The 24,268-nt window shown below is 42.3% G+C and overlaps 1 protein-coding gene across 1 annotated transcript in view; it reads right to left on the reverse strand.

The window, feature by feature from the left end:
• Nucleotides 1-19,736: 19,736 nt before the first annotated feature.
• USP46 (ubiquitin specific peptidase 46) overlaps nt 19,737-24,268 on the reverse strand; it is a 71,212-nt gene continuing 66,680 nt past the window's right edge. The window contains exons 8-9 of the mRNA XM_052642029.1: nt 22,061-22,139; nt 19,737-21,437 (exon numbers count right to left, since the gene is read on the reverse strand). Of these exons, the coding sequence (XP_052497989.1) occupies nt 21,336-21,437; nt 22,061-22,139 (181 nt within the window). The 3' untranslated portion in view covers nt 19,737-21,335. The remainder of the gene's footprint in view (nt 21,438-22,060; nt 22,140-24,268) is intronic.

Raw genomic sequence — 24,268 nt, forward strand, 5'->3', positions numbered from 1 at the left:
GTTCTTGCCTGGAGAATCCCAGGGATGGGGGAGCCTGGTGGGCTGCCATCTGTGGGGTCGCACAGAGTTGGACCCGACTGAAGTGACTTAGCAGCCTCATATATTAGGACATATGACTGCAGGAAATAGATTTGAAGAGAGACGTTTCTGAGTTTCAAGGACGTGCATAGAAATGCACCAGCTTTCTCTATGTTGCTAAACATTAATTACCATAGTCTTTTTCTTTTTTTCTGAAATGCCTTTAGAGGAAAGAGGAGGCTTCCATAGTTTCATCTCACAGTATATATATAAACAGACAGAACAAAGGATTTGTTTCATTGTGCATGGCCTGGGAGATTTATACAAATTCTTTCAAGCTAAGACTAATTGTGTAGTTTAAAGGTTGATAATTTATGTGCCAAAGAGTCAGAAAATAACCAGAAATTAAAGAACAGCTGTGGATGAATTAATTGTATCCCGAATCACATGACTGAGAGCTGGAAATGTACCATGAGGAAAAGCAAACAAATAAATTGAAAATGTGAGCCATGTGCATCAGACTTAAGCTGATCATTTCCAGTCTATTCCCCACTGCACAGAATAATAATAATAACAGCTTACAACTGAACATTTACATTATCTCGCCAACTACTGCTTAAAGCACTATACACAAATGATCTAATGTGATCCTCACAACAATGCCATGACAATTACTGCCCTTATTTTGCAGAAGAGAACACTGAGGCAATAAGAAGCTAAGTACTTGCTCAAGGTCACAAAGCCAATAAGAAGTAGAGAGACCAGGATTTGAACTCAGGCAGACATCAAAGCACCTACTTCAAATCAGTATACAATTTTTAAAGTCTTCTTTATTTCCAAGCTATATAATAACCACTATTACATATATATTTATTTTTCTGCATAAGGCAAAAATGCTGGGTAACACATCCTGCCAGGCTCTACCAAACTCCTGAACTTCTAATTATCCTCCATCATGCTACTTTCCAAAATGATAATTTGATTGTACCAAATATCTTTCTACAGAGAATGTTAAGTGTAAAATTGTTTCTTAGGCCAAGCAGCCTCTATTTGCCTATCTAACCAGTATATAAAGGACTCCACTGGACAAGGTCACATAAAGGACACAATCCAAGATTAAAAACAAGAAAATGCGGATTGTAGATTTTATTAAAAAAAAAACAAAAGATGAGACGGAACCTGTCAACTAGTCTAATCTAAACAAGACATAATGTCGAAGAATGCACACCAGATAATAACGATATTTTTAAAAACACAAGACTATGATAGCAGTTAAGTCAGCAGAACTATTACTTCTGGGGAAGGGGTGGTGGTGACAAGCATGAGGCACATGGAGGGGCTTCTGGGTGACTCCTCGAGTTTTGTCTCACCCTGGTGGTGGTTACAAGGAGTTCAGTATGCTCACCATATCCCGCTAAACCCTTCATTGGCTTTATGTGGTGTTCCCTGTGTTTTATTTTACCTTAAACAGATTTTTTAAAAAAAATATAAGCCTGTTATTTACAAATACGGAGGTGGCCAGGAGAGATGGCTAGAGCAAGTGAAGCTACTTCCTTCTGGGGGTTGTCTGGCTTAGGGGAGATGAACACCTATATTTCATTGTAAACCTTTTGATGCTGAGTTTTTATTAAAAAATAAACCAATTTTGGGACTTCCCTGGTGGTCTAGTGGGACTCCGAGCTCCCAATGCAGGGGCCCGGGTTCAGTCCCTGGCCAGGGAAGTAGGTCCACAAGCTACAACTAAAAACGTTAGGTTTCATGTGCCATAACTAAAAGATCCCACATCCCTAAAGAAATAAATATTTTTAAAAAATAAAAATAAATCAATTTTTAAAGTAATATGAGGAAACAATGGAAACAGTGACAGACTCTATTTGGGGGGAGGGGGCGGGGCGGGGCTCCAAAATCACTGTAGATGGTGCCTGCAGCCATGAAATTAAAAGATGCTTGCTCCTTGGAAGAAAAGCTATGACCAATTTAGACAGCATATTAGAAAGCAGAAACATTCCTTTGCCAACAAAGGTCCATCTAGTCAAAGCTATGGTTTTTCTAGTAGTCATGTATGGATGTGAGAGTTGGACTATAAAGAAAGCTGAGCACCGAAGAATTGATGCTTTTGAACTGTGGTGTTGGACAAGACTCTTGAGAGTCCCTTGGACTGCAAGGAAATCCAACTAGTCCATCCTAAAGGAAATCAGTCCTGAATATTCATTGGAAGGACTGATGCCGAAGCTGAAACTCCAATACTTTGGCCACCTGATGCGAAGGACTGACTCATTGGGAAAGACCCTGATGCTGGGAAAGATTGAAGGCGAGAGGAGAAGGCGATGACAGAGGATGAGATGGTTGGATAGCATCACTGACTTGATGAACATGAGTTTGAGTAAGCTCCAGGAGTTGGCGATAGACAGGGAAGCCTGGCATGCTGCAGTCCATGGGGTTGCAGCGTCGGACAAAACTGAGTGACTGAACTGAACTGAACAGAGCCCTGGGCCCAGTGCCCAGCTCGCAGGAGGCAGTCAGTAAGTGCTGGGAATTCTCCCTCTCCCCCACCAAACCATGGGATGGAGAAATGTATCCATGGATCCCCAGCACATGTATCCTCTGGCACATGGTATGCACTCAGTAAATATCTACTTTTTAAACAAATAAGTGAATATAGGAGTCTCTATGTAATTCAGAATCTTTTCAATAGAAGATGCCTAGTAAATCTTTGCTAGTTCTAGCTCTGAGTCAGCTCGAAACGCTACATCATACTAAGGCCTTTGTAATTAGTGTGGGGGAGGTATTGAAGTATGGTTCAATTAAAACATTTCAAAACACAGCCTTTCTGCCTCCAGAAATAGTTGAATAAAAAACAATATTAAATTCTAAATGGCAAAAGTAACAGGTAATGTACCACATGGGAGAGGGGGTGTACTTCAGAGTGTGCCAAGGGCATTGTGGAACATCCTGCTTTTTGAGTAATACAGCGTTAAAGGAATGAAGCAAAGAAAGCAAAAGACAAGTAGCCTTAAAGAGGGAAAACTGTTTTGAACAGAAATCACCTTACAGGGACTTCCTTTTCAAGGCAGTGGTAACTCCTCACTCTCTTTTCCTTGGGCAAGCTTCTGGAATGTTTGAAATGATCAACTGTGAGAAGGGTGAGGAAGAGCTTTCCACGGTGAGGGTTTGATGGGCTCAAGAAACTAGAGCAAGCCCAATGTGGCTGGAGAGATGATGTGAAAAGGCTAGGTCAATGAGATGCCTCTCGAGGGTGATAACCCAGAAGAACCAAAGGCCGATGACTTACCACAGCCCTCCAACCCTTAACGCGATGCTCAGAGACAGAACCTATCTAAAATGAATCACCCACATTTATTTACTCATGAGAAAACCTCAGACGAACCCAGACGGAGGAGTATTGTGTAAATGACAGGTCAGGTCTGGACCCTTCAAAAGAGTCTAATGTCACAAAAGATGAAGTAAATATCTGCTGGGGGCCAGTTCCTGGAAGAAAAAAGAATGCTATAAAGCACATTTTGGGGACAACTTGTGAATTTTGACTATGGACTGTAAATTAAATAATAGTATTGAATCAATGTCAAATTTCCCAATCTGATCATTGTACTGTAGTTACTGTGTTAAGAGATTGCTCTTGTTCTTGGAGGATACAGGCTGAAATATTTAGAAGTGAAGGGCCATGATGTCTCCAGTGTACTCTCAAGTGTATCTGCAAAAATAATAATGCAAATAATAAAAGTAATAATAATAAGACATACATATTTAAAGAGAGAAAGCAAATATGGCAAAATATTGCAATCAGTAAATCCAGGGGGTAATTTGGATGCTTATTACTCTATTCTTGCAACTTATCTGTAGGTTTGCAGTTTTTCAAAATAAAAAGGTAAAAGTGATTCCTCAGGCTGCTGTACCATGAATGGGCTTTCGGGGTGGCATTATTGGTAAAGAACTCTCCTGCCAACGCAAGAGGTGCAAGTGATGTGCATTCTATCCCTCAGTTGGGAAGATCCCCTGGAGAAAGGAATGGCTACCCACTCCAGTATCCTTGCCTAGAGAATTCCATGAACAGAGGAGCCTGGCAAACTCTAGTCCATAGCGTCGCAAAGAGCTAGACACAACTGAAGCAACCTAGCAGGCAGGTACCATGAATGGATTGTGCGTGTGCGTGCTCAGTCATATCTGACTCTTTGCAACCCCATGGACTGTAGCCCCCCAGGCTTCTCTCTCCATGGAATTTTCCAGGCAAGAATACTGGAGCGGTTTGCCATTTCCTACTTCAGGGGAATCTTCCCAACCCAGGAATAGAACCCACATCTCTTGTGTCTCCTGCACTGGCAGGTGAATTAATTCTTTACCACTGCGCCACCTGGGAAGCCCATGAGTGAATGGATTGTAGGAAGCAGTAAAGAAGGTTGGTCCAAACAAGACATAAAGGTAGCCTGGACTAGGCTTTTGGCAACAGACATGAAGAGATGCCTGTGTGATTGACATATGTCTTATAGGTGAAGGAATGATATTTACACTTGTGACTGTGACAAGCTAAATGTCAGCTCCTTTCTAACTGCTGTATTAGCAAAATATTACCTTTCAACATGTTATAATAATCACTAAAATCACCATATGTATAAATGTATATGTGCTATCATGAATGCAATTATTACAAACTACATATAAATAACTTGTTTCTACTTAGGTAACAAATGCTTATGGGTGAACTGTCACCACAGGCCAGAGTCTGTGATCTAGTAGGTGTGGAGTGAGACCCAGGAAATTATATTGAAAGTTTCTAGATGATTCTGATGTAGTCAGGTTGTGGAACCATGGCTCCGGAAACCCAAATTCATTCTACTCTGGGTTTGGATTCTAGCCTCTCACCCTGTTGCCTCTCAGTGTTTCGTAAGAAGCCACCCTCAGCCTAAGTAGATTTATTAACCACTGTGGAAGGGATAATCGGACAGACAGACAAGATGATTCAAGAGACCCTGACGTCAAAGCAGGAGGAGATACTCTCACTCTCATTAAGGGCTTTAGCTCAACCGTAGCTTCTTAAATTCTCTCTCCAAGTCCTACCCTTCAACTTTTCAATTTATAAATTTTATCTCAAGAATAGTAGAATAAGAATACATTTTGTGGCATTGACAATTTAAGTCATGTGACTTTAGCAACAGTTACAAAACAACCCCAAATCAAGGAAAAACATTTCAGCAAGAAGGCGAGTTTCACAAGTGGACCAGATGGAAATTCTATATGCTGGCGGAAAGGAAACAAGAGAAAAACAGACACTATCAATTTTCAAGCCTCTCTCTTGGCTCTCAGACACTTGAAAGAATTTCAGACACCAGATGAGGATAGACATCAAGTCTATTACACTATAATGATGACCCCTTAGATGATGGCTCTGGGGTCTGCATACATTAAACCAATAGGAAACTAAGAAATCTCTAAGTATTCATAAACCAGACTAGTTCTGAAGTTCCATGTTCATTCCTGTCCACGATTTAGAGTCCCTCTAATTTCCCCAAGTGCTTCCCTGGACTAATGCAACATTTGCACATAGACAGCTAAATCTTCCACGCCTACAGGTATAAATCCTTCCTGCACTAAGGGGGAAAGTTTTAAGTTTAAATGAAAAATGCTGTTTGCATAAAGATATATGTACAAAGATACTTATTGCAAGGTTGCTTATCACAGCAAAAAAGGACCTAAATGTTTTTAAATAAGTTATGGTGTGTCCATGTTATGGAGCTGTATGCAGTACTTTTTTTTAAATGAAGTAACTCTGGTCCATAAAGATCTTCAAGGCTATTAAGTCGGGGGAGAGGGAAGCAAATTGCAGAATAATATTTTAAAACATTTACATTTTTTTCTTTTTCTTTTTTTGGACTCACCTTGTGGCATGCATGATCTTAGTTCCCTGCTGCTGCTGCTGCTGCTGAGTCGCTTCAGTCGTGTCCGACTCTGCGCAACCCCATAGACAGCAGCCCACGAGGCTCCCCCGTCCCTGGGATTCTCCAGGCAAGAACACTGGAGTGGGTGACCAGGGATCAAACCCCCCTCACCCTCTACAGTGGAAACAAGGAGTCTTAACCACTGGACCACCAGGGAAGTCCCACATTTACATTTAAAAATCAAAACTAAACACATATGTACATGTTAATATTATCTCTGGCACACAGATGTGTGTTAATGCAAGAAAAGGTCTAGAAGAGTCTTCTACAAACTTTCATTAGTAGTTATCTCTGGAGAAGGAAATAGAGTTGGGAGAAAGGAGAAACTTTCATTTTTACTCTATTTAGCCAGGTCTTGTTGAATTTTTAACTATAATCATGATTTGTATGTCACTTCTATAATTTTCTGATAATTTATATGCAACTTAAATGTACAATAAAAAAATGCCAGTTGGTTTGCTGGGCCAACCTTCAGCTGACAGACAAGGACGAAGAAGCCCTCACCTCAGGCCCCCCGTTCACTGTCCCTTTGGGCCCAGGAGTGAACAGTATCTGGGAGTCTGGAACACAGCAAGCTGACTGCCCCTTGCTGAGCCCCATGGTGTGTGCACCACAAAGGCCTGCAGCTGGCAATCCCCTCTGTCCTTCTGCAGGGGCAGAAACAGCCCCTGTGGGGACAGCACTGACTTCATTAGACACCAGCATCATCTTCCCACTCCCGGGGACCAAACTGCTCCCAGAGATACTTACAGAAGTTTACACAAAATGCAAGGGTGACAGCTTGATGATCTTGGGTCTCTCTGCTCTCTTTTTTGTTGACTTGCCTCAAACAACATCCACCTATGCTGAGACTCCCACCTGCCCGAAGGGAAAAGAAGATATCAAACGTTAACTTTAGAACTGGCCACGGCAGAGGCCCAGTATGAGCTGGTGTCTTTCCAGAGGAGACTGATACTTTGAAAGGATCAAAGAATTAAGCTAGGTGGTTTTAGCATCATCTCATTTCTTTCATTAGATTAATCCAGGCAGGGCTTCCCTGGTGATCCTGTGGTTAGGAGGCCCCCTTGCAATGCAGGGGAAACCAGTTCAATCCCTGGTCTGGGGAAGATCCCCTATGTCACGGAGCAGCTGAGCCTATGGGGCACAACTACTGAGCCGGAGCTCTAGAACTTGCAGGTCCTGATTACTGAAGCCCAGGAGCCCTAGAGCCCGTGATCTGAAATAAAAGAAGCCACTACAATGATAAACTCTGCAATCAGAAAGTCAAGCACCACAACAAAGAGCAGATCCCACTTGCCAGAGCTAAAGGAAACCTGCACACAGCAACAAAGACCCAGAACAGTCAAACATAAATAAATAAAATTATATATATACACATATACATATATATAATTATATATATACACATATACATATATAATTATATATACACATATACATATATGTACACACACATATATATACATATATATGTGTATATATATATAATTAATCCAGACAACATCATTTATTCTTATTTTAAATATGTGCTTAAGTGGAAGATTTGATGGGTACCATTTTGTTCAGGCAGTTCTATTAATGAATTAATAATGACAAAATAACAGCAAATACTTTCCAAACACATTCCAACATTGAATGTATTGGATGCCCTGAACACACGGGTAGGTATTGTGTTACACGCCTGACATACTTCATCTCGTGTAATCCTCACAATGACATTAGAGGTGAGTGTTATTTTCATTATCTGTTTGACAGACGAGGAAACGGAGACTAAGAATACAGAGCTGGTAAGCAGCAGAGCCCATATCCTGATTTGTGTTCATTTGATTTTAGAGCCTGCAGCTGTGTTATTAGAGGGAAAGGTCTAGCGTTTGCCTACAACGCAGGACACCCAGGTTCAATCGCTGGGTCGGGAAGATCCTCTGGAGAAGGAAATGGCAACCCACTCCAGTACTCTTGCCTGGAAAATCACTTTCATTTTTCTATTCTGCAGATAAACAAAAGTTCTAAACTATCTCATTATTTATACCTGGAATTCGAACCAGGTAGCTCGAGTGGTACCAGAACAAAGTGCTCCAGAAAGATTCTCAGTGTACTCCAGAAGCCCCAGCTTCAGTTTTCTCATCTCTAAATGGGAATGGTGTTACTAGACTCTGTCTCATAGAGTGGTGAGAACCCAAGGAGGAAACTCATACAAAGAGCTTAGCTTAGTATCTGGCACATAGCAATTGCTCAATAGATATGTAGTTGAAACAACTAATACTTGCAAAAGCATGCCAGTGATTATATCAGCTAGGTTAGCTTACCAGTACAGCCAGCAAACAGACACCTTCGTAGAAAGCACGGTTCGAGCCATGGGATCCTGAACACGGGAGTCTTGATGGAAGGACTAAAGAGGCCACAAGATTTAAGTCCATGTTCTTGATTCTCTTTTGAACTGGAACATATCTCTTGATACCAATGTGGGAGCAGAGGGGAAAGAAGGGAAATAGGAATGCAGGGACCTAGGCAGGACAAGCTGGCTGCTGTGCCCTCCTCTCCATCCTCCCACCAATCTTAGTGAAATTGAGTTACAGTGAGTTCAACACTATTTGAAAGTTGTTAAGACAGCTCTCACCACAAAACAGAGCATTGTAACTATGTGAGGTGAGGGATGTGTTAACTAACTTCACTGTGATATTTATTTGCAGTACATACATATGTCAATAATTACATTGTATATCTTAAACATATACAAAGTTATCTGTTAATTATATCTCAATAAAGGGAAAAAAAATTAGTTCAGTGCTCTCTCTAAAAGGGGGAAAAGCCATGATGGTGCCCTATTAAAGGCTGAAAGATGTTTGGGGAAGGAAATAAAAGGAAGCCTTACCTTTTTAACATCAGATTGTTGTTTTTCAAACTGTGTTTCATGGAACCTTGCTTTGGGGGTTCCACAAATGTTTTTATTAAGATTTCACTTTAAAAATATAACTTGGTTAAATAATCAACAGATATACTCAAGGGTGTTCTAAATCAAATTTAAACCCATTGGAAGACCCCAACTGAGATAAATTGGGAGGTTAGCTTATTTTTATGAAGATCTCAAAAGTTCTACTACCTTGCTTTACTGAAAAGAATCTTGGATAATGCAAGACAGTTGTTTACAAAACAACAGAAACAAAGGAGGAATTTGCAATTATATATTTGTGTGAACTTGGATTGTCTTAATCCTCTGTGAGCAAAAACAAAATTCTGACACAAACTGAATGCTGAGACCAATAGCAGATCACCACTTCCAAAATTTCATGTTCTTCAAGTAGCCGTTTTGTTCTCATTAACTTTCAAAATTTACTTATAAAAGAGCCATACACTAGGACTTCCCTGGAGGCTCATCTATGAAGAATCTGCCTGCCAGTGCGAGAGATATGGGTTCCATCCCTGCGTTGGGAAGATCCCCTGGAGAAGGGAATGGCCACCCACTCCAGTATTCCTGCCTGGGAAATCCCATGGACAGAGGAGCCTAGTGGGCTACAGTTCATAGGATCACAAAGGAGTTGGACATGACTTAGTTACTAAAGAACTGTACCAATAAAATAACATATAAAATACTATGTACGTATTTACAATAGTAAGGTTTTACGTAACATTTTATTTTTCAAAAAGATTATGGTACTATTACTAAATGACAAGTTTGAGAATTTCAGCCTTTGATCATTTGAACAATGGGACAGGGAAGGTGAGTCCCTTGTATAAAACCCTCTGGATCCTGCTCTACCTTGACTGCCAGTTCAGTTCAGTTCAGTTCAGCCGCTCAGTTGTGTCCAACTCTTTGCGACCCCATGAATTGCAGCACGCCAGGCCTCCCTGTCCATCACCATCTCCCGGAGTTCACTCAGACTCACGTCCATCGAGTCCGTGATGCCATCCAGCCATCTCATCCTCGGTCATCCCCTTCTCCTCCTGCCCCCAATCTCTGAGTGCCAAAACCAACTCTTTTCTCTTTCCTGCCCAATGCTCTGCAGCTCTGCAGGCATCAGGTAGAGACAGAGATTCAGGAAGATGAAATGGAACCTGTAGTCCTTTTCTGCTGCAAGGGTCCACCGCACAGAATTGTGACCCTGCTTCAACACCTGGAAACTTCTACCAGCCCTGCCTCCTTATTTTAGGTAATTCTGACTTGGAGAACAATGAAGCAAGTCTTGCTAAGGTCTTAGGGCCTCCAGTTCTTATCATGACTATGGAAAGCTTGCATTCTTATCCAGGAACTTCCTTCCTCTCTCTTGCATTCTTCAATTTAATCCATTAATCAGTGAAACCAGCTAATGACACGTCATGAGGAAAAATACCAACAGGAAAAGCCAGAGACAAACAATGTTGAGACTAACCCCATCTCTTTGGGGAAATTCCAGAAGTAGGGGGTAGATGGAAAAGTGAAAACCTGTAACAGAAAGCATGTGAAACAGCCACGGGCTTTTTCACTTTTGCATATATATATGTGAGATCATGCATATTCTATAGTAAAGTGCCATTATTTTTGTTATAATTTTCCAAATAAATGTGGTCACCTTCAAACACTACAGCTTCAGTTCCACTATATTTCACATTATTTAGCCACTATACAAAGTAAACTTATTTCAACCATAATGCCTCTGTATCACCAAAAAACTAACAAAAACCTGCATTTATGCAAGGACATTTCAACTTAGAGGAATGACACATTATTTCAAGTCAGAGGAACAAACAACTAGGCAGATGATCTCTTAGAGATGGTGGTTAATCCGAGCTGTACTGCACCACACATATTATCCTCTACCAGTTTAGAGATTCTGAAAGTTTGTTAGTTTGGTAACTTTCCAGTATGATCTGAGAATTCTGTCTGAAACAGGAATAGCCATAGTTAACTGGTGAAGCTGAGCTCCAGGTTCACGGAGGTTCAGAAATCAATTCTATTCTGTACCCTACTTTTGTACATGTTTAAAATTTCCCATAACAAAGTTTTTAAATGTATCTGCCTTCCTTGAAACCTATTTTAAAATAGATGCTTTCAGCCAGCTTCATCTAACTCTTCCTGTGACAGAAGCCACATGCTAACCAGCCTCGCCTACGAAGATTAACACACGTTCTTTCTCCCTGTTCCCTTCCGCTCTGCTTTGCGATTTTTCTTTATTGAATGTTCTCACACTTCTAACATTCACTATTCACACTCCTCTTCTTAGATGTCACTAGAGACTTTCCATCCAATACTTTACTTCCTATATATCCAGAGAAGAGAAAAATACTGAGTCTGATGTAATTAAAGTTCTATTACATATGCTAAAGTTTGGGGTCAGCAGATAGGATTACAATAAAGGTCTCTACAAGAATAATGTAAGACTGCTCCGAAATGCAAAACAATTTCCCAGAAACTCTCAAACCATCAGCTCCCTATGAGGCCTCATAAGCTTTATCACAAAAATCAATAGCTTGTGAAGAACTTTAGCCAAAATGTGCATAGCAAAATAAAATTTGGAGAAGACTCTTGAGAGTTCCTTGGACTGCAAGGAGATCAAACCAGTCAATCCTAAAGGAAATCAATCCTGAATATTCATTAGAAGAACTGATGCTGAAACTGAAGCTCCAATACTTTGGCCCCATGATGTAAACAGCTGACTCATTAGAAAAGACCCTCATGCTGGGAAAGATTGAAGGCAGGAGGAAAAGGGGACGACAAAGGATGAGATGGATGCATGGCACCACCGACTCAATGGACATGAGGTTGAGCAAACTCTGGGAGATGGTGAGGGACAGGGAAGCCTGGCATGCTGCAGTCCACGGGGTGGCAGAGTCAGACACGACTGAGTGACTGAACAACAGCAAAAATAAAATAGCATGTTTGCACTCTAGTTGGACTATAAGGAGTAAATTATGTCTTGTCACCTTAGCTGGCTTTCTGTGGGCAGCTCTCCTGTCACTTCCCAAAATAAGACAGTAGCTCTTAGATATTTGATTTAAACCCTTACATCACTTTCTCAAAGATGTCATTCTTTTTCTTTCCTTCCATATTCTTTCTTCCCTTTCTACTTCGTGACATTAACAATCTAAGTCGGACCAGGAGCCAACAATCCTCTTCTTTCCAGCTCCTGCTTGACTTTAGGCTTTTGTTTTCACCCTTCTCTAGCCACGACACTTCAGAGGTGTATAGGACAGCCTCTCTTCAAGGAGGTTTCTTTCCTCTCTCCTTTGACCCTGGGATCCTGTGTTGCCCCGTCTTGCTGAAAGGTGACGGCCTGTTTAACTTAAGCCTTGGCTTTGAGTCAAGGTTACTGTTGTCAGATTTTAGGTTGGCTTGTTTCTATTAAAAACCCATGGACAAAAAAAGTATATAAAATAAAAGCAAGACATGTCCAGCAATTGTTTGAGAAAAAATCAGGAGCTATTTTAGACCGTCACCACTAGAGGGCCCTAGACCCAACAAGTCCTCAATCACTTCTGCTGCTGCTTGTCTTCATCCCCCTCTGCTCTTACGCCAACCCAACGGTATGCTTCTAAATACAGAGCTCTTTGGCACATACGAAAGATCTGGAAAGAACTGAGACCTTGTCTGCTATAGAAGATTGGAATTCCTGAAGATTTTGTACTCTTCCTACAGGTGGAGCTCCGGCCCCATCTTACTGGTTTCAGACCCTACCCCAAACAGGGGTTCTGACAGTGAACTCAAGGGTTCTAGAGACAGACACAGCTGAGCCTGAGGGAGTCTAAGCGTAGGTATGGGGGTGCCAGGAATCCGTAAGCAATAAACAAAATTGTCAGTGTTACCATATCCTGCTCATAATCATATTAAATACCTCTTCTGCTTTCTAGCAGTTTCTACAAATAGTGGCCCTGTTATCTCTAGCTTTTTTCACAGATCAGGGAAAAATGAGGTCCAGATTCATCCAAAGCTACTTGTAAGAAGCCTCCTTGGCAACCAGCCCCACACCAGCATTCCCTCTGGGTGGGAGTCACTGCAGATCGAGGTCTCAGGACACTCATGACAACCTTGAATTGGCTTTCTCCTTTGCAGCCATGAGGTCAGCAGCCACAGGCTGACCCCAGGAAGCAGCTGACCTCTCAGTCCAGAAAGTCCTGACTCCATGCTCTCCAGCCAGACCTCCAGGACTACAGCTGTGGTTCACAAGTGTGTTTAAAGCTCAGAGAGACCACACACCATGGGGGAAGCATGGCAGATTTCAATAAGAGGCTGTTAGAACTTAAACAGGATCAAGGCTTTGGTTTGGCGATTTGGGGAAGGGTTTAGCTCTGGACTGGGTACTGTCAGGAAGCGGGACTAGTCCTTTGCTTGTGTATCTTAATAGATCTCACCCAGGACAGATGGGAGTGGTGCTGACGCCATCACCGGTTCAGCAGCAGCAGCGACTGGGATCTGGTCCGGAAGGGAGGTTTGGTATTTTGTGGTTTTCAGTGATCTGGTTTTTGTCCACACTTGGGCAAACTTACAAAGTGGCCTTATTTCATTTCATCATGATCACACTATGACCTTGTCTGAGGTTGGTGTCCTGTGAGATTGTTCATGTCTAGGAAACAGCACAGCCCGTCTTCAGACAACATCCCAGGCATAATTGTCACTGGCTATCTGGCTACTGGGGCTTTTTTTTCACTCAGCTCTTTTTAGTCTTGTCTTTTATGCCTGGAAGATATTGTGGGGATTAGATTGAATCAAATAGCATAGCACACTACCCCACAGACTTCCTATTTAAGTAACTTAGCTCTCACGTGCTTTCTATTGTCTTGGCAATTGCATCTCTATCTCCCTTGAGGACCTACAGAGAAGGGTCCCTCTGCCAAACACCACTCATTAGCATCCCAACATTATGACCAACATCTGACTCAGGTCGGTGAGTCAACATCTACAGGTGACAAAGTCCTAACATCATCCAAGCAGAAAGCCACAGTCAGGACTTGAACTCAGACCTGCTTCCTGACCCTCTGCCTTTCGCTACAATGATGGCACCAGTGAATGACAGCCCACACTGGAACCTGGATTTGTGAGTCCAGCTGGGCTTTCTCACATTGCTATTGAATCGAGTCTGAAGTTTTACTATTAGAGATCAAAGTCAGGACGACAGAAAGGGCATCAAGTCTGTAGGTTGTCTGTCAGCTAGGGGCACTTGTGGGGCTCACTGGGATTCCCCTTGACCCTGCAGGGCAAAGGCACAGACTGGGACAGACATTGAGGTGACACCTGAGGTCAGAAGCTATGCAGTCACATTAGGAGTTAATCATCACTATGTTCCTATTTTTTTGTTTGGGGTTTTATTTTTAGCGATCTTTTCTAAGATTTTTTTTTTTCTTGACATAGACCATTTTCAAAGCCTTTATTGAATTTGTTACAATATTGCTTCTGTTCCATGTTTTGTTTTTTTGGTCTCAAGGCATGTGAGGTCTTAGCTCCCTGGCCAAGGATGGAATCTGTACCCCTTGGAAGTCCCTGTAGGTCTCTATCCTTTCCTTCCGCTTTTGTTGTCTTCTCTTGTGGTTTGATGACCATCTGTAGTGTTATTTGGGTTGCTTTTTCTTTTTTGTGTATCAGTTGTAGTTTGGGGGTTTGCTGTTTCATGAGGTTTCAATAGAGCAGTCTCTCTGTATATATATAAACATTAGGAGGGTCTCAACATTTTCCCCTCCTCTTACCCCCTGAAATTCACCCCCCACCAACTTATTCTACATTTTGTACCAATTCCATTTGAGGGCAGATTCTGCCATGAGCTGCTTCTTCTTAATCTTCCCCGACTCCTCGAGTCTGACACAAAGAGCAGGTCAATGAATGTCCAGGAGGAACGTTTCTCTCCATCCTACAGTCTTCACCCCTTCTTCTGCTGGAGCCTCCTAAGTCCAAGTTAGCACTGGCAACACACTTAGGCTAATTTATACTTATTTTTTGTTTTCTGGGCTTTGGAGTAACAGAGGTAGGAAAACACGCAGAAACAATTTCTTTTCAAAAAGAGTTTTCAAATTGTTCTATGGGGTTGGTGGGGAGCGAGGAGTCGTCTCTCCTTTACAAAGGTCTTATAACCCATCAAAATATATTCTTGTACCCCTCAGCATGGGAAACAGGCAATTCTCAACTCAAGATGGGCTCTACAGTGAAGAGACTTAGCTTTCTGTGGAAGATATGACAGCCCACTCTCAAATTTTTCTAGTGTTTATTTTCATTTATCTCAGCACAGAATGTTCTCTCAGGCAAGGTCAACTAAGAGGCACTCTGAAATACAAATACAGTTGAGTTGGACCATAGAAGGAGGGCTTGGTTAAATATATAGAAAGAGTGGTTTCAACTATTCTTCCTGCCAAGTCAAATCGACATCTCAGTTTTCTTCTCCAAGCTCCCTATTAGGAGGAGGTAAGAAAAGATTTCCATCCACAACACAAATGCTTAACCTTCCTGTGCAGTTTCTGTGGAATTCCACACCTCCTTGATACAGCCCATATGCTCACTTGAGGGAGGGGGAAAAAAGTGAAAGACACATCGATGTAACTTATAGGATACCCTCAGGGTTGTTAATAAATACTTTATTATGAATCATCACACGGATAATAAGCGCAAAATTAGGGACCCTTTTTACAAAGTCTAATGTCTTTTCTGACTTTGGAGTCTCAGAACCAGAATGAAGCTATCTAGCATTTGTTTGTAAGCTCCTAATGTGCTTTGTTCAAAAGCACTATTAAAATATGATGGAATCCAAAGCGGGAGCATAGGTTGAAAGGTCAGTAAAATGTCTTGAAAACTCATGCTTGTTTGATTTTGGTGAAGTAACTTAGGCTCTAATTATTTGGTAGAATAATTCTCACAGAAGGAGATTTTTTAGATAATTTATTCATAAAATCCTGTGAAGATTTTCAATATTCTGGCTCTTTTAACATAAGCATTAACAAGCAAAATGCCCGAGTCCATAACATAATGGATTTATGCGTTGTTTTAAAAATGGGGTCATCCCTACTACGAGGAGCTAAAAGGAAGGTGAAGGCGACACTGAGCACAGGCGAGGAGGAAAGTGGGGACTCCAGGAAGGCGACCCAGGGGGAAAAAAAGAGCTGGCTGCTTCACCCACAGCACCGGCTGTGGCGGTGCCCGTTTGCACCAGAAGACCCAGGCCGAATACCAAAATGCACCAGGTTGTGAGGGCTTCCGCTGCTCACATTATTTCCACAATTTAAATTTCTTTTCCACAGAACTTTTTCCCGAGGCGGGACACTAGAAAGGGAATCCTATCTGCTTCACCTTTTTACCTCCCAACTCCTGTCCCCATGGCTAGCACTTACAGGTGCTAAGTGATGTCTTCATTAAAAATCTCTCCAATCTCTGTGTTGTGCTTAGTTGCTCAGTTGTGTCCGACTCTGTGCAACCCTATGGACTGTAGCCCTCCAGGCTCCTCTATTCATAGGATTCTCTAGGCAAGGACGCTGGAGTGGGCTGCCATTTCCTCCTCCAGGAGATCTTTCTGAGCCAGGGATGCCACCTGGGAAGCCTGGGGGATCTCTAGGACAAGTCTAAGAGTTCTGTCCCCAAGATCAAAATCTTCCCTCAGGAGGAAAAATGATTTGGCAAGCCTTTTCATCTTCATGGGGATACAAGACATGGAAATGGAAGGGTTCGTCCTCTGTTCAAGGGGTTTGAAGTCTCAGCGAACAGGAGGGAAATTTGAAGAAATGGGCAATTCTCATGCCCCAGAAACTGTACTGTGCTGGTGGCAACAGGCTTATCCCATAAACCTTTTCGGCAGATGGACAAAAGGAAGAAAGAAAAACACTTTTCCTGAGGTCTTCCATTCACACGGCCTTTGTGGAAGAGGGAGGCGCTTCCCTACCGAGCCTGTCGCGGCTCAGCCAGCTTCACCTGAGCTGCTCTGGGATGGACGGAACCCGGGAGACTTCAAAGCACATTGCTCTGCTCTTGGTCTATGCGGTTCTATTTCCATTACTGGGCCCAGGAAAATGTATTCAGATGACAATGTCCTGTCCACACAGGGACCCCTTGGAGTAACTGTTGGGGGGAAAAAATCCTTAGACATTTTAACAGCAAGCTTGAGTATCAGCCCCGGGGAGCCACATGCTGAGACCACAAGAAATGGGCCCACACTGCCCGCCACCAGGTAGGCCAGTGGTGGGACTGGTGTGCACCCCGATGGGGTCTATGCAGCTCAGACCCTGCCCAGAAGCCTGTGGCTGCTGCCAGTATTGCGGGCAGGGGAAAGCCACACTGACTCTTTCCTAGAAACCAGATGCCCACGAGATTAATGAGCTGGAAGCCACTGCCTTATTTTTAGAATGGATCTTTTATTTCATAACCAATAAAGGGCATTTCCTATGAAACATCTCAGCTAAGCAATTCATTACGCCTAATATACCTACCCTAATTCTGTTTTTCACTGATACTCTCAATTTGCTCATCCCCAGACCCAGGTTTCTGGATTGCGTTGCTTTTTCTCACTCAAAAAAGTGGTGAGTAACCTCCAGAACCCTAACTTTCTGAACTTCGACAATAGTGGCAACTTTGCTATGATAACCAGAATATCCTCTACAATGCCTCAAAATCAGGCTTGGACTGATTACCTGGACACGAGACTTGCCAATGACTCACATTTTATAAAAAGGATTTTAAATCCATGTGTGTTAACACTACTCAGATATAATTCTCTAGGAAGAGAATTCCTCTTTATTTTTCTGTCAACAACTTTAGAGGCAGGGTATTAAACTGATTGAAGTTTCACAAGATTGACATTATTGCTTAAAGTGCTTGAATTGGTTACATTTTTTTAAAAAAGGTACAGATTATTTTAAATAAAAACTAAAAAAAAAAAAATTTTTTTTAGCAACACAGTCAAATGTGCCACACAAATGCAGTAACTATTTTGGTTACACAGAAATGGAAGCCAGAAATAAATTAATATAATACTGGAAAACAAATTTAATTAGGCAGAAATGTAGGAAATAATTTTCCCTGACCCGTGCCACTTACATGAGTGAATCACACTAGTGCTGATAAATGCCTTGACCATATAATAGCAGACGAGGGCAAAACATTTAGTGCACAATATTTTAATACACATGAACATACAAAGTTGATCAAAATGCAATGTTTATAGATAAAATCCATCTTTGTAATAAAGCTACACTCCAATATCTAAAATAAGCCCTAAAGCTCCAGTTATAACATAGTTCATTGTTAGGCATGCCCATGAAAATTAAGGGTATCCATGAAAATAAATGCATAGGGACCATTTCTGTCATTTTTTTACCCATTTCATCTGAAATCCAAAATATACCAAGCTATAAAACCAATATGACTGGCTTCCTAGACAAAGCACCACTCTCCTGTGGTTTTGCTCCTTGGCTCTCTTCAAACCAGCTTACTTCGTGTTTCTTCGGAATGGAAAATGCATCAGAATAACAAGACTGGGCGTCAGCATTCTACCAATATTTACTTTTAAACACATGACATTTTAGCATACTGTATCATAATCTAGATGTTAAACAAGGAAGTAACCAATAAAGCAAACATTCCTTCTCTTCTGAAAGTGGCAAACACTGTAACTTATTTTAAAACACCCAGCAGTTAGAAGAAATACAGCAAGCCTGCCCATTCCTGCCAGAAAAAATGACACACACAAACCCTGGCCATTTGAGGGACTGTTGCTGAGCTTTTGTGCTATCGTTCACCTCAGAATGGTCTCACACATCCCACAGCATCCCTGCTTCACACAACGAGTGAGGGATGAAAAATAAAGAAGTGTTATGTGCTCTAGTCTTCACACAAAGGGAAATGACTTGGGAGGATGTAGCTGCCTAGTGTTTCTTTCATTTATTAAAGAAGAAGGGGGACGATGATCCCAGATAGTGCGAAAGTTTAAAAAACTGATGGAGTGTTGGTGGATTTGTGTATTTTTATCTCAATTTTCTTTTTCCTGCACCACACGACCATGTTAATATCTTTGTATTATCTTCAATATTTAGGCAAACATTTACTCATGAACACTGAATTTTAACTGACCTTTTCTACTAAAAGGAATTATTTCAGTTAAATCACTGAGAAAAACTTTTTGCTCATCCAAAAAACCCCAAAAGTACTGAATTTATAACTTAGCACTCAGATAATACTTCTATGAGGGGCTTCCCTGGTGGCTCAGCAGTAAAGAATCTGCCTGCCAATGCAGGAGACTCGGGTTCAATCACTGGGTTGGGAAGATCCCTCGGGGAAGGAAACCCACTTCATTATTCTTGCTGGAAAAGTTCCATGGACAGAAAAGCCTGGAAGGCTACACTCCATGGGGTCATAAAGTCGGACATGACTTTGCGACTAAACAACAAATTAGTTCTATAGGCTTCCAATTGAAACTTTTTTCCTAATAAATTAGCTTCAAGAGTCACTTCAAAGATAATTTTAACAGTGTTTCTCATGTATCACTTCCAACTATATTAGGGATCAGCCATCGTTTTTTTTTAAACTTTGCAACCTGCAAATATATGGATTATGTATAGTATAAACAGCTCCCTGTATCAGTCACCTTCAATTGAGAAGCATCTCTTCTTAAAAACAGGATGAAAACTCACCTTCCAGGTAAGTGATTACTGCATAAGTCTTGTGGAGGGAAAAAAGACAAAATATTTATAAATATGAATTCACCTCTAAACAAGGCAAGGTATATTTTCATCACTTGTATAAAACAATAACGAGAAGATCACCCTGTTTTTGTCTTCTCCAGTGAAACGTAAAACATTTCACTTCAAGCATGAACAGATGAAGGGTGGCATGCTTATGGAAGTTGTGAGCAATAAACAGTTCAAGATACTTCAAAGATAAAGAAATCCAGTTTTCATCTAGATAAAGTGCTATGCTCTTAATTGTTGCAAAATGGCCAGTAACATTTTCAATTTCAATTTTAGTTCACATTATGCCAAAGTTTGCGTGTTCCTTCGCTGATGTCTTAGGTAACAAAATAACAGGTTCACAGTATATTATAGTGTATGGAAGTCAGCGGTCTTCCCACAGGAAGCTGAGATCTACAACTTAAAAGATTTGTAGGAAACCAAAAACCTGCTCAACAGCAAAACAGCGTATCGAACCTTTTAATAAAAGGCATCGATACTCAAATGATTTAATAAATACACATACAACAAAAGTGAAAAAAAAAAAGTAAAACTATGGTGAGATGAGGTTCTTCCAAAAAACTCCGTCTTGTCAAACATCCTGGGAGCCTGAGCCAAAGAAATGCTGCCCCTTTGTTCATCCCACCACCTGCCCACTGACACTTCCTCTGACCCACCTGCATCCCCAGCTAACTCCAATATCTCCTCTGGAGAAGGTTCCATGGTAGCCCTGGGCTTGCCAGGACCTGAAATGCTGAAATATGAACTGTTGTACAATGTGGCTGATGGAAGGACAGGTGCAGCACCTTTGTTCTTCCTGGGAAAGGACGGTGTTGGTGCTGCCTGGCTAAGCAGAGCTGGGCGGGTGGCAGTCCCCGTGGTGTCTCAGCCCTACTACCTCTGACCGCAGAACACCAGCGGGGTTGGAAAGATACCCTGGAAAGCTCAGCAGCGCCGGATAAAGGAGAGATACAACTCACAGGACAGAAGAAGAGCATCACTAAAAACAAAGAGCACAGAGCTATTTTCCTGAAACTTGGTTTTGGTAGAAAGAGAAGAAAAGCAACTTTCCACTGTGCACAAAAGCTTCCTCCTCTCGGCTTTGCCTGCCCTGAGCTCCACGTCTCCTCAGCCCCTGGCTTGTAACGGCCAGGTGGGCACAGCCCTGGGCATCCTCGAACAGCTTCTCTTCACCCTGTTCCACCCGGAAGATGAATTCAGTTTCGAGGTTACTCAATTTTAAAACATTTTCACTCGAACAAACTTAAAGCTATAGTTGCCGCTCTAAAAGGTAAGCATCTACCCCATTCTTCTGTCCTTCTGTCAGAAAAGAGGCAGAGAAGCTAAAAATGGGGAGCAATGTTTCCAGGGACAAGTTAAAGGAATGCATTGAAAGGAGACCCCGGAAGCCATTTAGGAAGATTAGCAAAGACCCCAAATAGACTGTCGATGTCTGTAAGAAATGGCATTCTAATTCAGCCAGACAGTGGCATAGTATGTACCTGAAACTAAAATTAGCAAATGTTATTCATCTAATCCTTACTACAATCTGATTGCAGTTAACTCTACCTCAGACTAACATAAAACCACGAGTAGTGCTGCTTGTAGAAAAATGAAGGGGGAAGAGAGTCACGCAGCCAGACCACCGAGACTTGGAGTGATGCCGTTCACTGGTGGTCCACTGGAGAGGAGGGACGTCTGCAGAGAGACCAGGTCCGAGTGCATTTTCCCTCACTCGAGTTAGTTCCACAGTCCTTTAAGTTATTCTCTTGACTGATAGAATAAAATATATCCAGATTCTGAATTTTTCGATATATCTGATGTCAGGCCATAGAATTCTTCAATAGCTTGGGCATCTATTTTCTGCAAGAAAGAGAAGTGAAACAACACAATGGTTTAACATGATTACTGGGAGAAGGAAAGAAAGGCTAATGGGATGCACAAGAAAATGGAAGAAACACCATCATAAACCTGGGAACTTTCAACAGCAAACGGGTAACTCCACAGACTTGACCGAGAGAACATGACGACTCACACTGCAGATCCCTGGGAGAGAAGGCCACCCTTTCCACTATTAGCAACCATAGGTGTGCACTCTTTGAAGAAGACAGGACTTCTGTCTTTCAAACGGTGAACTGTAGGAGCTCTTGGGAATAAGCATAATTCATTCAGGTCATCAAAGCTTATTCCTTTTAGTGCTACCTTAGGTGGGCTCAAATAGACCATGTCTTTTAGGATGGCAAGGAGGTCCCACGTCTGTGGTCGATCAGTTAACAAAAACACCGTATTGATGAGTCCCTGATCTTACCCCTTCTCCCCTTCCAGAGAGGCTGGGGAGCAGCAGAATGTAGTTCTGAGAGAGATGTAAACTGTTTTCAAGTCAGATATCGGGAATACAGGTCTATTTTAGAAACTGCCCGTATGCGCACATCCCAAAACACTGCCTCCACCCCAGCTCCCTCGGGTACAATCATCTGTTTACCAACCTCTACGATGTCGTCGTCAAACAAGAGCCAGAAGCCATGACTTTTCACAATAGTAATATAATGCCCACGATTAGGACCACTGGAAAAGAACAAACAGAAGAATGTTACTAGTTAACATTTACTTCTTTATAAAACTCTGTGTAGCTCTTTATATGCAATGACTTTTGGGGGGGAAAAAAAACCAACTATCACTAGGACAGAGAACTTGGAATAAGTCATGTCCACGTCCACCTGTCTTTGGCCACAACTCACAGAGAGACACCTGGGTGCTGACACTGTGCTGGGCACAAGGGAAGATGAATGAAGCCTCTGTTTCAAAGGATTCACGATCCACTGGGGAAAACAGACATTCAAATTCAACAAATATTAACACATAATTATTGTACACCCACTATGCTCCATCTAGGTCCATTCAGGCAGTTAGGCAAAAAAAAAAAAAAGCAGTGAATGGGGGCTTCCCTGGTGGTCCAGTGACTCTGTGCGCCCAGTGCAGAGGGCCTGGGTTTGATTCCTGGTCAGGGAACCAGATCCCATGTGCCAAAACACAGTTCACAGGACATCCAGCATGGTGCAACTAAGACCACATGGTGCAGCCAAATAAATAAATATTAAGACTGGGAGAAAAGCCTCTTCTCTTCTACTTAAACAAACAAAAAAAAGCAGTGAATAAAACAAAGTCCTGCCTTTCCTGAGGTTGAGGGTTGGAGTGGTAATAAACTAAAATACAAATATATTTCAAGGGGTGATACATGCTGAAGAATATAGCAGTGCAACGGGGTGGTGAGTGATAGAGGGAAGGTGCTATGGTGATGATATGAGATGTGAGCAGAAGGAATTTCCCTGAAGGGGAGGAGTGTGTGTGGGTGTGTGTGTATGTGTGTGTGTGGGGGGGGGGTGGGGAGGGAGAGACAAGCCATGAGACCACGTGATGGAAGTCTCAGGAATGGAGAAGAGCAAGTGCAAGGCCTAGGGGATGGGTGGGGGTGGGAACAGTGTGATCAGGGAACAGCTCGAAGAGCCAAGTGAGCTGCAGTGGACGAGGCTTAGGAATGGGCCACTGTGGTTAAGATTACGGACTTCACTGTGAGTGAGCCAGGAAGACACTCGGGAACTTTGAGGAGTGATGTGATCTGATTCAAGTTTTAGAAAGATATTAAACCAAAATGTGTAATAACAAGTAGGAAAACAAAAAGGTACATTATTTCACACTGCAGAAAAAAGTAGACCGGACAACCAAACAGCTTCTCCTATGAAGCCAGGTTTGCACAACTGACAGAGTTTTTAACTCTAACTCTGAAGTTTTGTTTTCTCAATGCATCATCAAAGTTGGAAAGCTGAACCTGCCTTAGTTTGCTTTTTCTTTGCTACACTGCACAGCATGCGGGATGTTAGTTCCCCAGTCAAGGATCAAACCCACATCCTGTGCATTCAAAGTGCAGGGTCTTAACCACTGGACCACCAGGGAAGTCCCTTTAGTTTGCTTTCTTTAAATAAAAGCTACCCCAGAGGATTGTTCACACCTTTCTCCAGCCACTCTCTCCCCTCCCTCTGAGCTCCAGCCCATGGGCCACCTCTGTTTTCACACACATCAGCGTTCTCAGCTGGGGCCTCTGTGCCTGCTGCAGCTCTGCCTGAAAGTGTCCTCACTCATGTCTGCATTCTTGCCTCTTTTTATTCCTTGGGCGGGCTTCAGCTCAAATGTCATCTCAGGAGATAAACCTTTGCTGACCACCTTCCCTGAAGGGGCACCTCCCACTGCTCTCTGTCATCGCCCTCTTCCTTACTCATGTGTGTGCTTAGTCGCTCAGTCACGTCTGACTGTGTGTGACCCCGTAGACTGCAGCCTGCCAGGCTCCTCTGTCCATGGGGATTCTCTAGGTAAGAATATTGTGGTGGGTTGCCATTTCCTAGTATATACAGAGTCGGACATGACTTATTGACTAAACCACCAGGAACATAGAATATACATAGCATATACATAATATATGGGATTCCCTGGTAGCTCAGCTGGTAAAGAATCCACCTGCAATGCAAGAGACCCTGGTTCAATTCCGGGGTCAGAAAGATACCCTGGAGAAGGGATAGGCTACCCACTCCAGAATTCTTGGGCTTCCCTGGTGGCTCAGACGGTAAAGAATCTGTCTGCAATGAGGGAGACCTGGGTTTGATCCCTGGGTTGGGAGGATCCCCTGGAGGAGGGCATGGTTA

The sequence above is a fragment of the Budorcas taxicolor genome, chromosome 6 (assembly GCF_023091745.1).
Source record: "Budorcas taxicolor isolate Tak-1 chromosome 6, Takin1.1, whole genome shotgun sequence".
In the NCBI taxonomy this organism is placed as follows: domain Eukaryota; kingdom Metazoa; phylum Chordata; class Mammalia; order Artiodactyla; family Bovidae; genus Budorcas; species Budorcas taxicolor.